Here is an 18,446-nt window from a genome sequence, read left to right on the forward strand (position 1 = left end):
GGCGCCACGTAGCGAAAAGAAGAAACGACTGGCGCGCTGTTGTTAACTCGGCTATAATCGCGTAAGCGGTGTCTACGCCAATTAAGAAGAAGAAGAATATTCCTTCAGAAAAGCTACTTGTTTGCCGAAAGCTCCGATATCAGATCATTATAAAATATACTGATCGATTAAAACTGAGTTCTTGTGTGGACAGATTTTTATTTGACAAGATATGTTCATGAAATATAACATAAATTACTATCTTAGTAACGCTACCATCTACGAATAGATTATTAAACCGGAACGCTATTGCTTAAAGCCGCTGTTTACTTATTAAACTAAATTGTTTAAGCAGGTGGCACCAAATGTCGGAAAAGTTTTTAATTATATTTAATTTGGAGCAGTAATACTTCTGAAAATAGAAACAATTTATTGAATATAGGTGGCAACTCTTGTCAAAAAGTTTTCCAATTATAATACTTTCATAAACCGCTTTAAATTTATATCGATATACTACAATTACTAACTTTAGAAAATTGATAAATTTTTTGAACACAGCTGGCAACGCTTGATAAAATTTTTTCAAATTGTAATACAGTCATAAATCACCTAAATTTTACTTCAATGTATTAAAATGACTTACTTCAGAAAATTTAAAAATTTATTGAACACAGTTGGCAACCCTTGACTAGAATAATTCCAGTTGTAATACTCATAAACTGCTTAAATTTGACATCGAAATTACACAGTTGTTAACCTCAAGAAGTTGATGAAATTTATTGAACATACATATATAGTTGGCAACCCTTGGCTGAAATATTTCCAATTCCTATAACTTCTTAAATCGCTTAAACTTGATTTTCAAATGTCTGATTACAAGTAATTAATTAAGTTTTGAAAAAGTTAGCTACCCTCAAAAGTATTTGCTTATGAAAACTTTTTTAAATTTATTTTGATAGATGTTTTTTAGCTTTTCATTTACTTAAAAATTTAAAATAGATGGCAACTTGAACAGTGCCGAATAATTTTATGGGGTTCCTCGGCTAAAAAAAGTTTTTTTTTCAACAATTTTTTCTCATAGAAAAAATTCCATTTTTTATTGTTACTAACATACACTATTAACAAACGAATTCGGAAAACGTTGCCAACCGACTTTAAAAACACATTAGGAACTTAGCCTAGTTAGCCATGACCGCACAAGTTCTCAAAGCTGTATCTCCGATAGTATTACTCGGATCAACTTGAAGATTTAGGAAAATATTCTAGGGCTGTTTTAGAGAGGAAAACTAATACGACCTTTGTTATAATCGTTAAGTGTAGTACTTTGAAATTAATTTCTTAATTAACATTTTTCAGCACCGAAAAGGATCATGGTGGAGTTCAGCAATAAAATTTTTAAATAAATTATTTCATTGTAGAGTTAACGTCACTAGAACTGGCATTTTCGAATGTCAAATTGTTTAATGTTTTAATAAGCATATATATATATATTTGAAAACTATTACAGGGCAGTTTTTGTTATAAAATTTGACTCCTCAAACATTTCTAAAGGTTTCTTCGAATATAAAAATGCTTATGGTCGCCTTGGTCTCTTGAAGTCATTCAACTAAATCTGAATAAATTATTATTATTGCTATGAGATAATGGCACAATTATATTGAAGTGTGGTATTTTGTAGAAATTTGTATTAAGTTTTTAACAGGCATTGGCTTCATTGCAATTGATAGATCTGTCGAAAAAGTAGTGCGAATCAGGAATAATCGTAGTAACTGATCTCCATCTCGTATCGTCAAGGACCAAAACTGGGTCATTGGCTTACTAGATCAGATTAACCTAACCAAAGAATAATCAAAATTAACATAATATTCATGGCCTTGCAATTATTCCGACACATATTACTCAAATTTCATCGAAATACTGTTAATTGCTGGAAATAAGTTTTCATGTCACTCAAAATAAATTACGGAATATTTCTGGAAACTGCTCAAACTGTTAAACTCAAAGTATTTATTTGTCTAAGCAAACTCATTGTCGTCAAACCAATGTCAAGTAATTGTTTAAATTAATCATTCTCAATACACTACTGTTGAATAATTTTAGTTAATGATTAATCACAGTGGTGCCTGTAAAATGAAACAAATTCCAAAGCTTGTCTTAACTCGTCAACATTTTTAACATTGAAAACATATTCGAAGCTTAACAGTAAATATCTCAATCGCATCATCAATTATTCACAGCTCGCATTAGAACATTGCAGCAAATCATTGAACTACTTATGTAACGCATGCATTTGAGCATCTCAACTAAGCACACTTAAGCTCCAACGAAATATCTCGCGTATTGACATAAGTGCATAGATATTTGTTGCGTGATATGTTTAAACGGCATTGCTTATGCACAAAAATTTTCTTTCGAAACACACATGGCAGACGGATTAAGGGATCAGTGCAAGACATTACTAAGAGCATATTGTTTATTGTGTCGGGTGATGATTTGATAGCTGAAACAATCGAGTTACAAGTAGCATAGTCGGAGTAATACATACGTATGGATGTGTTGAGAAGTATTTATATTGGTTTGTCGCAATTAAATCTATATTAAATGTCACGCATGTGAAATCACGAAAGGCGCATGCTTTAAATACATGGTGAATCAAAAAGAAATAAAATAAAATATAATTTCAAAATATGTCTCATTGATATTTGTGTGGTTATAAACATGTTGGTTTATGTGAAATTGAAACTATAAAATTTTTTGAAACCCGAATATCGCGCGTTGCCAAAAAAGAAATGTTCTTTCAAATATGTCTATTTGATTTTCATAATTTCAAATATGTCTATTTGAAAGTTTAATAATTTTATTTTAATTCCGAAAATTTTTGGGTTATCGAGTTTGAAAATCTTAAGTTGTTCCCAAATATCTAGAAATTAAATCAAATTAAAAATTAATTAATACCACCATTCCCGATCCCGAAATTCAGGATTAAGTTTTCGGGATCCCACTGAAGTTTATTTGTGTTTATACCAATACTTGCCAAAATTCATATTCAATGATACGATTTCGTACATTTCTGACTTAAATGATATCGTGCAAGGTAATATTCCAATAAAAAACGAAAATCTTTTCGGGGTCCCGATAACAAAAATTGGAAATGTCAATGAATTTCTTAAATATCAGAGTTTGATATATAATTACAAATTATTTATAATTCTATACATTTTCGGGATCCCGTAAATTTGTAATATTCTGGTATTCCAAGGATACTTGAATAAGACATGAAGATTGAAGGTTCAAGAATTGACATCAATATCAAAGACGTGGGTTAAAATATGCAGTTAGATGCATATTTGTAACTTTTCTAAAGCTATTTTTCTATAAATATTAACGGCTTAGTTCCGAAAATTTCGGGATCCCGATATTTGATCCCGAAACGTAGTTGTAGCAAAAAATCGTTTAAAAGCTAATTCAAAAAAGTTATACTCACAATTTACTTCTATAAATATTCTTTTCATAAGTATTGAAATATATCGGAATCCAACAATCATAAATGTATGCAATTCAATTTATCAAACCTCTCTGAATTTATTAAATACATTTCGTTTCACCTTCTACCAATTTATATTTTTAATTTTTTTTCCAATTTTATTTACGAGCACGATAACATTATACGAGTAATCAAACAAATGTCAATTTCGGCTGTAGAAGAAAATTGTGACTCTCATAGACGAAACCAAAAGTGGATATGGGTTTAATTGTACTTTCGTACGTAGTTGTGTAGAAGGTTATGCGTGTACCATATACTGCAAATAATAAAATTACGAGCAACGCATAAAGAGCGCACGTTTAAGTACTTAAGCGTCTCCGATTTGGCTCAATGCAGTAATAAAATATCACATGAGCCTTAAGCCTCGCGAGGGAGTGCCTTTGTGCTTAAAGGGGGAATGAGTGGTGACATAGAGAACATCGTTGTTTTTTGGTGTGAGTGTGACGTTTAGGGAATGGAAATTTAACGCATGAGCATGTTTAGGCATTTTATGCTTGGGGAATGATAAAAAAATATTGTTTTAATATGTATTATATTAGAAAGGGGTGAGGCGATGTGTAGATATTCAAAAGAATTGAGTGGATTATTGCTAGGCGTCTTTTCTATTTTAAGAAAAAGTTAAAATTGGCTGTCTGGATGATGCTTTTGCGAAAATCCAGATGGGGCTACAGTAAAGTTATTACGAGTCACTATACTCACTGTATATTTTGGCCTATATTCTAAACATATTGATATTGGAAAAGCTATAGAAAATTCATACAAAATTCTCATACTCATCAGTTGGGTAAGTAATTGCAAATGCTTAAACAAATAACTTCCTTGCACCATAAAATTTTCATTTTAATCAAGGGCTTTTCACGCTTCATGCTTTATAAATAACTAATTAAGCCATAAAACAAGTCTTACAACTTCACTTACCCCATCGGGATTAAATTTGGGTGAGGCATGTGGTGCACAAAAATCCTGCAACACATCCTGTAGCTTTCTTGTTGAATCTGCAAGGAAATATAAAATAAATTACATATTAGAAAATAATTCAATGTGTCAGCAAGAGTTTCAGAAAATTGTGAAAACTTGTAAATCGATTCATTTTAATCTAGTCAACAAATGTAAGCAACTGTTTATTAAGTAATTAAGAAATTACTTGTGTATGTATTTATTTGATTATTGCTTGTTGCTATTCACAGCATATTCATGATGTATAGTATGAGCACTCAAAACAAGTAACTTAAAATTTTGTGTGAATTTCCGGAGAGCTTATTTTACTTGTTACTTTGCATGTGCTTGGGAACCTTTATTGCTTTTTGAAAGTGTTATTGGGTTATTGATGTGTTATAATATTAGTTAAATTTTTCTTCTTTTTCTTTATTGGCGTAGACACCGCTTACGCGGTTATAGCCGCGTTTAAGAGCGCGCCAGTACAAGATTCCAAGTGTAGCCAAACCCTTCTCCAAATTGATCTTTTCAACGGAGTGGAGGTCTTCCTCTGCTTTCCCTGGCGGGTACTGCGTCGAATACTCTCAGCCAGTGTAGCCACTATCTCTTAATTTGTTGGATTATGTCAATGTAGGCCATTGCCAATGCGCAAAGAACCATCAAACTTCCGCATAACCTTTCTCGGAAACCCGATTGATTAAATTTTGACATCGCCCATGGCCCTGAGTGACTTGTAGAGCTTTGTATTTGTGTGTCGTGGGAAGACTTTACTTCTACTTGTCTACTCAGTCCGAAGTAGCAACTTTTGGCAAGAGTTATTCTGTGTTGGATTTCGAAGCTGACGTTGGTGTTGGTGTTATTGCTGGTTGAAAGATAGGCGAAATTATCTATGACTTCGAAGTTATGACTGTCAACAATGTCGTTGGTGGGAACCAAGTCGTTAGTGCAACACTTGTTTGGAATCGAACGACTCTGAATATCTGGTAAGTTTGACAGCCCGAGGGATCCAAAATTTTGGATGAATCGCTCTCTCGAAGACTTCAAGCGCCGCTACGTCTCCTTTTGACATTGGTAACGCTTCTGCCTCATACAGAAGCCCGGATATTATGAGCGATGTGTAGAGTATTATTTTGTCAAGAGCATAGAGCTCCAACGATCAGCCTGCAATAGCATTGCTACCTCCACACCGGGTCAAAAAATTGGATTCAAAGAACGGCTCTCAATGGTCAACACAGCCACAGGATATCTGGGTATATGAAGGGGTCCAGACAGGGTCGCGCAGGTTCTTGCTGCAATTGAAACTTTGACTGCTGCATATGTGAATAGTGAAAAGTCGCTGGAGAAGAAACGTGGGCTTTCTTATGGAAGGGTTAAAGTTAGAATAGAAAGGGAGTCTTCTCTATCAAGCTTAGCTTTAGGATACCGGACTACTAGTGTATTTTGTATTCAGAAGTGGCTGCTATTACGGTACCAGTAGCACTTCGGAGCAGCATCTTTCAGGGAGGGGAGTATTTAATCCGCCAGCAGAGCGGCGATTTTAGCGTTAAGCTCGCAAACTCTGCACCCAAACTTAGTCAAAAATGTCCAGGTCAAGCTGCCTCATTATCAGACTCGTTTGGGAGTCCCGTTTATTCACTACTAAGCCGGGTTAGACGTTCACATCGGAGTGGGAACGAGTTAGTTAGAGTGCGCCTGGCAAGAATTGGTCGATAGCCAGGATTTGATCGGCTATCAGATTCTTCCTCAGTTTTTGAGGAGTTTTAACAATCATAATGAAGATGTCCAAGTGAGATCCTTATTCGGATCGATCACTGAGCCTGACTTAAACAGATTTGTTAATAGTTCATAGGGATTCATGACAAGATCTCAACGAGCATCACTTTGAAAGACCAGCTAGTATTTTAAAGCTCCAATAAGTTATAATCATTAATATGCATCATTGCTAATGAGTTCCCCCGTCAGTTTTAATAATTCTTATTTTATAATGTACAAAAAAAAGTTTATGTATCAACACTATCAACTTATTTCGAGACTTTGGGCAACTACTTCGCATAAGTTTACAGTGACTTTCGCTCTAATGGAAAGTAGGGCCAGCGGAAATTTGCTAAATTAAAAATACACAGGCACTCATTCATCTTATACTGGTAATTTAAAGGCGAGTTGTCTGCATTCACCATGTAATGCAATCCAATTTATCTTGAGTACATTTTGGTGTTTAACGCTGCCCAATGACCCATCATTTGCCAGCGCCGCCCCCCTCCCCCTTACACATGCAAATAAATAAGAAAAGTTTACGCCAAACGCCATTTCTATTCATTTTTCATCGCATTTTATTTTATTCCCTCGTATTTTTTTTACTTCATTCACATATTTTTTTCACCCTCATTTCCCACTCACTTAAGTGGCACTGCAATATTTGCTTCCTTTTTCCATTAGTTAATTGTATCCTGTTTGTTGCAACTCAATACAGCGCTAACATATACATACATGCTTATGTATGTGCAACCATATTATAATTTGAGTTCGTGCCTGCGTGTGTGTGTGTGTGTGAGTTGTAGGCGATTAGTTCGGTGTCGCCAGTCAGTCAGCTCGACAGCAGTCTACCAAATTGTAAGATGACCTGTGTAGACTAGAGTGGAAAATAAGTTCCTTTCTTGCCACTCGTTCTATAAATACGTCTCAATGGCGAATGAATGAACTGTTTGAGCAAAAAATTGCGACAAATGTGTGGGCGTCAATATCCACTTACATGTAAACCTAAACATATCAGCTGTAATGTAAAGCGCTTCGAGGTGTTTGTCTATATTTAGTTGGGAATTTAAGGTAGTAGAATTTGTATATCTTTGAGTCCTATTTTTATATATATGTATATATGTTTATCAGCATGCAAATCTACATATGTGATATCAACTCAATTATGTATGGAACATTAGTATGTACGTGCTACATATGGCACTGTTTTGTTGATAAATCTATGCATGAAAATGTCATGTGACTGTAAATGACTGGTCTATGTATTCGCAGTTGTCACCTTGACCATAATTTATGCATGCATCCGGCTTTGATGCACTCAAGGTATTTTTAGTTGAGTGTTACTTATGTAGATGTGTACCTCTTGGTAAACATAGAATAATCTTGATAAAATACATTTTTTCATATTTTTGCTACTCTAAAATTGCTTTGCTTGGAACGTCAGTCAAACCTTTATTACCGACACACTAATTATATCCATATGCTCGGTTTGTCATTCTTTTTTGGAACATCTTATGCAGTAGAGAATTTATTTCGCTAAGACTCTGATTGCTGAAGAACCTTTTGCTCTTGAAATAAAGTCACAGTAAAAAGGAGAGGAAGGAAAAAAAATCAATTTTATAGTATGATATTTAGATATAAAAATAATTACTTCGAGAAACACAAAACAAAAAAGAAAAGAAAAAAAAAGACACACACAAAAATATCATAACAGTTATGAGCTTCAAAAACATATAATTTCTGCACAGTGAGCATCACATCACAACTTTTTAAATCACATGTATTTCTGTTAAAACAAATTCAATTGCATTGACGATTAAACATCTTGTGATATGACATGATCACATTATATCCGGTTTTGTCGGGCTAAACTCGCACTTAATTGCTAAGTCACATCGAAAAATGCCATCATATAATAGGATAACAGATCCACGCAGAAAATATATTAAAAGGTTTCAATTGAACAGTTGAAGCAATATGGCGACATTAATATGAATACGTCACTCGGTTTTACATCAGAATTATTACAATCCCATCAGATGATTGTGGAGAAAAATAAGTACAAGTGGTCTGTATAAAGCAAAGCTCAAGTGGATAGCTTCACTAGCAAGACTTCACATAAGAAATGTCAGCATCGCTATAATAAATCACATCATAGCATTTGCTGTGATCAATCACTAGATTGACCGCCCGTCTTATGACATCATATGCTACTCTATTATTTCACATCGTAGCATCACATCATACAATCACTTGATATTGAATATAAACGTGATATAGATGATAAGATACCACACATCAAATGCATCATGTTATTATGTTATACTCAATTCTATTTACATATGGTAGATAGCTGTAGTCTCAGCTACTTTATCATATTTCATCACTTCGTAAAATTGCCGGAAGTATATTACATATCAGTTCAATATGCGATATGACAATGTATTATAATACATGTTTTTTTTTATCAATTTTATTAATATCATATATAACAAAATCAAATTTTAGCTAAGTGATATGTTGACTTAACTCAGCACCGTCATTGATAGATTTTCTAAATATGCATTATTGTATATACAAAAATATTGATATACATATCTGATGTGACATCACGTCACATACCACATATGGTATCAACAGACTCTAATCACTTACCAACGACTACTAGAGTTGTCATCGATTATATTAACACGATATTTGCTGTGATTCAAATGAGGCGATAACACATCACATGTCACATAACACATATCACATATGCATAACTTGTCACTTGACACGCCGATGACATCATACTAAAATGGGCAAAAAATTGTACGGCTGTTTTTTGTTTTGAGTAATCCCGCTTGTTCCCAATACACTTGGGTCAACATTTTTGTCAATTCTCGAAATAGTTGTTAAAGGTAATTAGTGATTTAAGCTGTGTGCCTTCAAATGACCTAAAACGCTTTCCCCGAAACAGTTGTTAGAGTTTTCTGAATAGCTTAGCTTCGCGAATATAGCATAGCTTCGCGAAAATGACGGATAACATTCAAATAGTATTAATAGGAATTCAGAGGGTAGCACACTTCAATAATTGAAAAAAATTATCATCTGCCTCAGTAACGTATTACAAACACATCGCATCATCATTGAATCATAATACCATACATTTTTCCTGTTAAAGTTTCTATACCTTTTTGTTTTCGAATTTCTTTAAGAAACTGGCAAATTTAATTGAACAACAAATTTTTGCCTCCGTTTTATATTTTTAGATTTAAAGTTGATCTAATTTGTTTTCTTTTGTTTTTCTAGTGCTACCCCAACAACATCTATCTGATATCCAACATTTTTGCAGCAAATCTCCAATAAATGGTAAGTTTGAAATTACTATGCATTTTATGAAGTGTAAATTTGTAAGACGACTTAATAATACATTCATGCATACGTGAATAGTGACTGCTTGCATCATACAAGTAAATTTTATCCATTATATTTTATTAAAGCAAATGAAAATTCAAAAGTGATGATTTTATAGTTTAGAAAAACACCTTTTTTGTGTTAGTTTGACCCATGAATTGTAAGCTTTGCTGATTAGAGCAACAAAATTTTAATAAATTAATTTAATAAAATGCTCAACTGGGCATTAACGCCGACAAAATGTGCATAAATTAATTCCATTAAAATGCCTGCCTATAGACAAATATTTATATGTAGTTATATACATACATGTATCGTATTTGAAAGTATATACCAGTATTTAGTATAGTATCGCTTGTATATTAAAAGTCACAGTAATGAACAAATATTAAAAAAAAAAAAAAGACAAAAATGTATGGAAATATTGTGGGTTTGCTTTTTTTCTCATTGTAATTTTTTAACAGTTTGCAACATGTTTAACAAGTAATATTCTTAAAATACAAAATGCTTATATCCCACCTTTGTTAATGATGATAACATCGAAAAAGTTAAAGAAACAGTACTTGAAAATAGTTATTTGAAGATAGCCATGTTGACATCAGAGAGGTAGTAGAGGGTCTCGGCATTACTTACGAATCGATCTTACACATTTGGTTAAAATACAAGATTCTCTGATGGCACTAAAATCCATCCCAGCCGAGGTCTATAAGAAATTTATGTAAACTGTTGTAATGGCAGAACTCTGCCTTTGTTGACAGTCCTTGATCGTGTAAACAATTTGAGTCAGTTCCGCTTACGTTGACCCGACTTTTGTTAGAACGGCTGGTATGGCAAATTGCATTAATCCACAGCATGCATATATTGACTCGAGAATAGGATTGCATTTTTTTCAGTCCGGCTCAATTTTGATCATACCGTAGTTCTACCTTTCTCAAAAGGGAGCTTGAATTATCATATCACTGACTTTCTAGTAGAATCATATGTGTTTTGAATTTTTCCGGTTAATTAGGAAGTCCTTACTTTTACATTCAGTGAGAGTAGTAGAGCTTTCATAAAAATCCTTAAAAGGAATGGGATCAGTCAGTAAAACAGCTATATGCTATAGTGACTCGATCTGCACAACTTGATGGCAGTTTGCTGTCTTACGTAATCTCCCTACATACGTTGTCTTTTATATTTCGATATTTGGCGGCAATTTGGCAACTCACAATTTTATTTTGAGGTTTGACATTTTAGATGTTATACTCAGAATATCTTGACATATTAGCGGTATTTGCGTTATTTACAGTAACTTAAAATATTCTTCTCCACCAAAAATGTAATTTATATCGCAAAAATTTGTTTACTACTTTTGACGTGGATTAACTTAACAACAATACATCGATGAACTTAATTCAACTTTTGACGATGAAGTTCTATCAAGGACCAGTGTTTATCTAAGTTATGTGGAATCCAATCGAGGTCGTAGATGAGTCCAAAATGAATTTCATGAAATTCACCAAAAATCAGTTGTTGTTCCGGAAACTTTTCTATCTGTGCGCCAAAAAAATAATTCTTGACATTGGAATCCACACAAATTGTCAACCACTCAAAAATCACTCGTGTTGATTGGTCTAAAGAAGAAAAAAACGAAAAGGGTACTTTGAAGCACGTCTATGGCATCGTAAAATATGATGAATCGTGGATTTATGATCGTATGAGCAGACGACAGCATATGTGTTTCAAAATGATCCGTATCCAACAAAAAGTTGTTCGCACACGACGAACTTCCAAGTAAATGGTTTTTTTTTTGTTTTTGTTAACTGGGTTCAACACCTAAATAAAARGTTGTTGCGTTCAGAACGCATGGTTTGAAGACACCTCAATCAGAGTGGCAAAAGTGCTTCGATAATTGGTTCAAACGCATGTAAAAATATTTAGATCTTAATGGAGAATATTTTGTAAAACAATGAAGCGACCTACGTACCAGCTCTTCATTCTGAACGTTGAGTTTGTATGGCAATTATATGCTATATAGTTCCGATATTGGCCGTTTTGGAAATTGAGCAGATTCTTGGTGAGAAGARAACGGATGCAAAATTTCAGATCGATTTYTCAACAACTTCGTGAATAGTTCGTATATACTAGTATACAGCAGGCGTRCGGACCGACAGCCATGGCTATATCGCTACTCAGCTTGTCACGCCGATCAGTATATACACATATATACAAATATACAACCTATATATTTATAGGTTCTCTGACGTTTCCATTTGGGAAACCTGTTCAGGGTACAAAAATTCCTGAATAGGGTTACTACATAATTTTTTTTTTAAACATTTAAGGACTCATCAATATAAAATATTGAATTTCAGCATTTTTAAAAAAACGATGCACTAATTTACATAAATAGCGTTGCCATATCGATAAATTTTAATTATGTACATGGAATTTATTAAATCATTTAAATTAATTGACGACGCCAGGGACCACCGACAACCACTTGAATACCTACAACACATAATTATGCACATTTACATACATATGTTTGTAGGTGTTTAAGTAGATGTTTATGTCGTAAATGCATATCCATTATTTAAATGGCATTAAGTGAGACCGCATTGTGGCCASAAGTGGATGCTTGGCCAATGACAAATACAAATGCCATTGACAGCGTTAACGCAAAACAACAGCAATAAAAACCATGACATGCTCAACGTCATGCACCATGAGAGTCGTCATCATTAGCATCAGCTACAGAAACATCAGCAATAACAACAGCAGSCACAACAGCAGCCACAACAACACTATGAGCAATGGGCACAACAAATCGCCAACGTGTGACACTCAACGCTTCGACCAGTTGCCAAAAGCATGCCAAATTTGCGGGTTAAAGGAGCTGTAATAAGTACAACAACAGCAACAATTGAAAGAAATGACAACAGCTGCACCGGCAATGATGCTACAACAAAATGTGTTCGTTGCATGCAACTGAAGCATGAATAGGGGACATAATGTTTGACGTGTGAAGATGCACCATTGCACACACATACATACATATATATCTCTAACTTGTATGTGCGTGTGCGGCTGTGTGTCGCTGACCACATTCGCATGCATTTGTCAGTCATTGCGTTGTTGGTGCATTCTTCACAGARCAATTAATATGATCGCCAATCAACTTGAAACCACATGCAACAACAACAAATACTACACTAGAAGTACAACAATAATTGTTCGTAACTGCATGCATTTGTGGGTGTGAGTTTGTGTGGGCAGTGTGACAAAAATGGTTCGCATCTGGCAACTGGCTTGAAGTGACGCATACGGTGAATGGCATTTAGGGTCCCCATTCTTAATTTGGCAGTAACAACAAAATCTAGCTAAAAGAAATTAGTAAAGATGTGCTTGTTTAGGTTGGAACAGAATATTAACCGAAGCTATAATTCCTTTTATAGTTGTATTTTTTATAGAAAAAATGGATAACTCGTTTTCCTCGGAAATCTCATTGGTATATGCTTTTYGAATAGGTGGCAACTCTTTTCGTACAATATCTTTTGCTGTTATCGTTAAATATCGTAAAACTGATACACAAATTGTGCTTTTTCTCATTTTTATTTGAATTTTTTACCAGGTGGCAACACTTAAAAAATGTTTTCTAAAAATATTTCATGTGGTTCTCAAATTGTAATATGTCGAAATCCTAATCAATTATTTTCTTTGAAAAATGTTTAACAGGTGGCAACACCACTTAAAAGTATTGCTAAATTATTTAATGTGGGGCTCAAATTGTAATTTTAAGCACTTTGAATACCTTTCAGCTTCATTTCGAATTTAAGTACAAATTAAAGAAACAAGTGGCAACTTTAAACAAACTTTTTAACAAAAAACTCTTTTAAACTTCTTCAGTTTTAATTTCATATTGAGGTACCTATATGTCTAATAAATTATTTTCATTATTTACATTTTGAACCGGTGGTAACACTTAAAAAATAGTATTCTTAAAATATTTAATATGTTGCTCAAACTGCAGAACGTTTTTGAACGCTTTTCAGTTTAATTAGGAATTCAGGTACCAATTAAAGAAACAGGTGGCAACTTTAAACAAAGTTTTTAACTATAAACCCTCTTGAACTTCTTCAGTTTTACRTCCAAATTGTGGAACTTCTAACTGTAATAAATTGTTTTCTTTTAAAATTTTCAGGCAGGTGGCAACCTTTAATGTTTTTAATTTCAGATCAAAATGAGTTATCTTTTCCATAATCAGTAATCCTTTTGATAAGTTTCAAGAAATGTTGTCAGTATAGTTCACTCACACGATCTTCAATTCCGACTACTCTCCACATCAGCCTGATCATACTYCAAAATTCGTCGATGATTCCTTTTCAACCAAGTATCCAACCTTTGCAAGATGCAATGACCTCGGTTGTAAAAATCGTGCAACTAAGACTGTATAACAATCGAGTAAGCTAACGACCACGTTGTTGCCACAGCGAACACCCTTCAGCACACTTCAGCAGTGCAACTGCTAACCGTCAGCTCTTTGGTTAAACACTCAATCATCATTCAGTCAGGGAGACGACCGTCAACGAGTTTTACTGTCAGCTAGCCAGCTAAACACACAACACTTTTCGTCGGACATCCAGTCATTTAGTCATTCAGTTGAAACTAAGCAAACTGACAACGCTCGAGAGCACGAAACTTCTCCWCCTGCTTTCTCCCTTTCACTTCATCTCTGGCTACCTAGAACTCCTTTTGAGCAGATTAACTTTGTCGTGTTGCTGACGTGATGATTTTGATTGAGTTTTGTTGTTCTTACACTGTTTGCTGTTGCAGTTACGCTAAGTCGTTGTTGTTGTAACCTTTGCCGTTCCTCCAGCATAACTGTCATTTTCACTAATGTCGCCAACGCCATTTCGGTGAGCACGCTTGTCGCTGTTCCTGTTTGTTTGGGTGTAAGCCTCGAGTGCGGTTGGTGTTTTCARACTTTTTGAAGTGCTTTGATTGCTTCGTTCAGTTTTGTTTAATGTTGCTTTTGTTGTCACTCTTCCTGGGCGTTAATATTCCCTCAGGCAGGTTGTAGCACTTCGTGCTTTCCAAATGCGTGTAGCAAATTTTGAATTTGTCTGAAATGCAATTTGTACTGTGTAAGAAGGCGGTCTAATGTAGAACAACTAGTTGACATTTGCTGGGTTTGAAAACCCGGAGGTATTTCGGTTATTAGCGCCGATTTTGCGACATATGTGGAGGTAAGTTGAGTATGGGAAAGAGTAGTACTGGTACGATATCAGGCGATACTTCTGATGTTTAAAAGAAAAGGGTTTCCACATTTTTAATGTTGGCCATATCCAAATGGATCCCCAACTCCCGCATAAATTAGGATGGAACGAAGCCTCTCCAAATATTGGAGCTTATAGAAAAGTAGAAAAAATTTTATGGAAGTATGGAAGGAATAGTCTGGCCACTGGTGTCTAGAAATTTTTGAAGTCATSGAGGTCACTTTATCGAATCGATATACACTCAGCACTCAGAAGATATGATACACCAAGTATAGATTATTGGCAGTACATTACATTAGTACATTAGTTTGTTCATCAACTTTTTCTCTAATCCGATGTAGGATCGTCTGTCATCCCAAATCAGTATCAATGACYAAGGCTTGCTTAAAACCTATTCGCTTCTGAATTTTTAAAGCTCACGTAAAACGCAATTGAAAAAACTTCTGTCAGAGTTGAGAGTTATTGACGGGAGTTGAACACGAGAGCTTAAATTAAAAGCGTTTCTCAAGCGACTCGAAAAGTTCCAAGAAGATCCGAAGTTTTCGAGTAAAATTTTTTTCAGCGATGATTCTCATTTCTGGCTTAATAGGTATGTAAATTGACGGGGGACGAAGAACAACCTGATGAGATGCAAGAGTTGCCATTACATCCAAAAAAAAAAAATAATTATTTGGTGTGTTTTGTGGTTCTTTGTTTGTGGTTTATTGGCCGGTTGAGTCATCGGTCCGCATTTCTCCAAAAATAATGCCGGCGCCGTCAATGGCGACCGTTATCKCGCGATGATAACCCACTATTTGTTTCCAGAATTGCAGCTCGTGCTCTCGCCGACGTTTGGTTTCATCAAGACGGCGTCAATTCCCCCACATCACCTCAATCAATGGATTTCACTTCGGTGAGCAACCAATTTAATGTTTTGGACCGGTCGATTGGCAACTTAGATTTTGTGATATCAACATATCGCCAATTACAGACCGAAATGCYCGAACTTTCGAACGAGTCGTCGAAAGTTGAACTCGACGGATGGACCATCTTAGACATAGTCGCGCCCACCATTTGGAAGAAAGAATCTGCACAAAATAAATGCTAAATAATGCTCTTTCAAATGATAATAAGCATTCCCCTTTCAATTTGAAGTTTTTGCGACTTTTCTTTAAAAAAAAATAGCGCACTTCAAAATAGATCACCCACATTTTGACAGCAAAATCTCTACGAAATTCTACTAAACTAAGTATACACTTTATAGTATATATATGGGTGAATATATTTATTTAAGATAACAAAAGAGATGATGAAAATAAGTAGGATTAAATTCGGTGAGTGCGCTCTATTGACCCGCCAACATGCAGACGTGGTATTTGAGTATGCTATATACTATGTGGGCGTGAATACAGGACTTTGCATCATTCTGCATAGCACTCTTGCAACTGAAAGTAAATTTAGAAAATATAAACAAAATAAAAAATGTGAAAAAATTCCAAAAAAAAAAAAAAACAAATGCATTCTAGATTTTAGATACTCGAAGAGTCGAGGAGTGCGCTTGTAAATGATTGTGGGTCTCTGTATGTGTGAGGTTATGCGAAAACTTTCCACAACCCAACTCAAGCGTCGAAAGATTTTTACGAGTGCAAATGCAAACAAATTGCTGTTGACATTTATGTGWTGCGATTTATTTTCAGTTTTAGTTCTGATTTTGATTTTGCCGTTTTGCCATGGCGATGACGCTGACGACAGTGATGATGCCACTGCAGCTCTCGTTGTAGGCGTGGATGAGCGAGCGGACGCCTAACAAATGAACGACTTCATCAAATGCATTTGCCGTTGGTGGCGCATATTTAGTGCGTTAAAACGATGATTGCCATCATTGCGGCATGAGTACATCGGCCAGTGGACATCGGTAGTGTGCAAGTGACATTCGCGTTAATATCGGCGGAATGCCCCAGCGGCGCACTTATAAGTGGCAACAAAAAGTGCAAATATTTTTTTCGTTTTTTTCTTTTATTCGCTAGAAGTGTGGGGTACCCTGTAGGAAAATGTGTGAAGTGAAAAATGTTGATTAAATTCGATTACTTCATAGCAACTCGGACTGACGTATTTAACCACTTTGAAGCTTTTACGTCGAGATCTSAAATTGAAGGAAAGATCTTGAAARGTTCCAAGAAGATCCAACTTTTCTTGCCAAATTTTTTTCAGCGWTTTGGACCAGTTCGAACTCAATGGGTTTGTAAAAAGGCAAAATTGCCACATTTGGAACGAATAGTAACCTGAAAAGATTCAGGAGCTGCCATTTCAACCAGAAAAAATAMCGGTTTGGTGCAGTATGTGGTCCGGTGGAGTTATTGGCCGATCTATCAATGTATTTATTCTCAATAACACTTCGGTGGCCAACAAGATCGTGAGAGAACACACTGCTAGACTTTTTCTGTGGAGATATGAAAATTCGAAAGTCTATACGGACAATCTCGCTTCGATTCAGGTATTAGAGCTTGACGCGTGTCATTCGCCAGTTACCAGTCGAAATGCATGATCCAGTCATCGAAAATTGAACTCAATGGATGGACCATCTGAACAGAGCCGCCGCCAATATTTGAAAGAAATCATCTTCAAAAAGTAAGTGCCAAAGAATGGTCATTCATAACAAACATTTTAAGTTTCTGTAGGAAGCAGAGAACCTCGAAATAGATCACCCTTTATATAACCCATCAAAATGTTTTCCTATGGAATACCTAAAGAAAATTGTATGTTTAAAAATCAATTTAAGCCACGAATTGCTGGTGTTTTCCCTTTAGAAAGATTATTTTATTACTTTCATATTTCCTATAGGGCCCTTTTGACATTTCGTTGCATATTCGCGCTTTCACATACTCGTAATTTTGCCTTCGTAGCTGTGAGTGCGTCATAATACTCATTCAGAATTTTGATGCTGGTTAAAAATAGCAACACACACGCTGTATATTTGATCTATATTTATGCTTTTACATTTTTTGATAGTTCGAAAACTGCATAAACTTGTGATCAGACAGTTTGACGCGGTTTAACTGTGAATTGGATATGCGCTGGGTTGGAAAAAGTCCGCAAATTTGGTTGCTAAATTTGAAATAAATTGAATATCCAAACAAAATATTAAAAATATACAGCTTCAAGCGCTCTTTTAAAATAAACTTTTAGTTTTTCCGATATTCATATGGAAAATTTTTAAAAGCTTTTGTTTTAGATTGAAGTTTCAACTGGTTTTATAACACTTTTGAATTACTATAACATAGCTAAAGGAATAGGTAAAATTAATTTCTTTTAAATTTCTGTGAAAATACACGAGGGCCCGGCTTTTCAGCATTATTTTTGTAATTGAATCTTCCAATTTTTTATATGCCCACATCACAGTAAGACATTTTTTTTCAACTAACGGTTGTTTGTTTCTCTTAAAAGTAATCAAGATAGATATGTTTACATATATACAGTGGGGAGCAAAAGTGACACTCAAAATTTCCATGTTTGAGATCTAATAAAACCTAAGCGCGTGAATGAAAGAACGTGTTATTTCCAATAACATGTATTTAGTTTATAACAAATTTGCATTAACAACC

General features: G+C 34.8%; 1 protein-coding gene across 1 annotated transcript in view; it reads right to left on the bottom strand.

Annotated features, from left to right (window-relative positions):
* Window positions 1–18,446, bottom strand: part of LOC108973161 (diacylglycerol kinase 1) — a 193,514-nt gene that overhangs the window by 86,326 nt on the left and 88,742 nt on the right. The window contains exon 4 of the mRNA XM_018940226.1: window positions 4,442–4,518. Within this exon, the coding sequence (XP_018795771.1) occupies window positions 4,442–4,518 (77 nt within the window). The remainder of the gene's footprint in view (window positions 1–4,441; window positions 4,519–18,446) is intronic.

The sequence above is a fragment of the Bactrocera latifrons genome, unplaced genomic scaffold (assembly GCF_001853355.1).
Source record: "Bactrocera latifrons isolate USDA-ARS-PBARC rearing strain unplaced genomic scaffold, ASM185335v1 scaffold_46, whole genome shotgun sequence".
NCBI lineage: Eukaryota > Metazoa > Arthropoda > Insecta > Diptera > Tephritidae > Bactrocera > Bactrocera latifrons.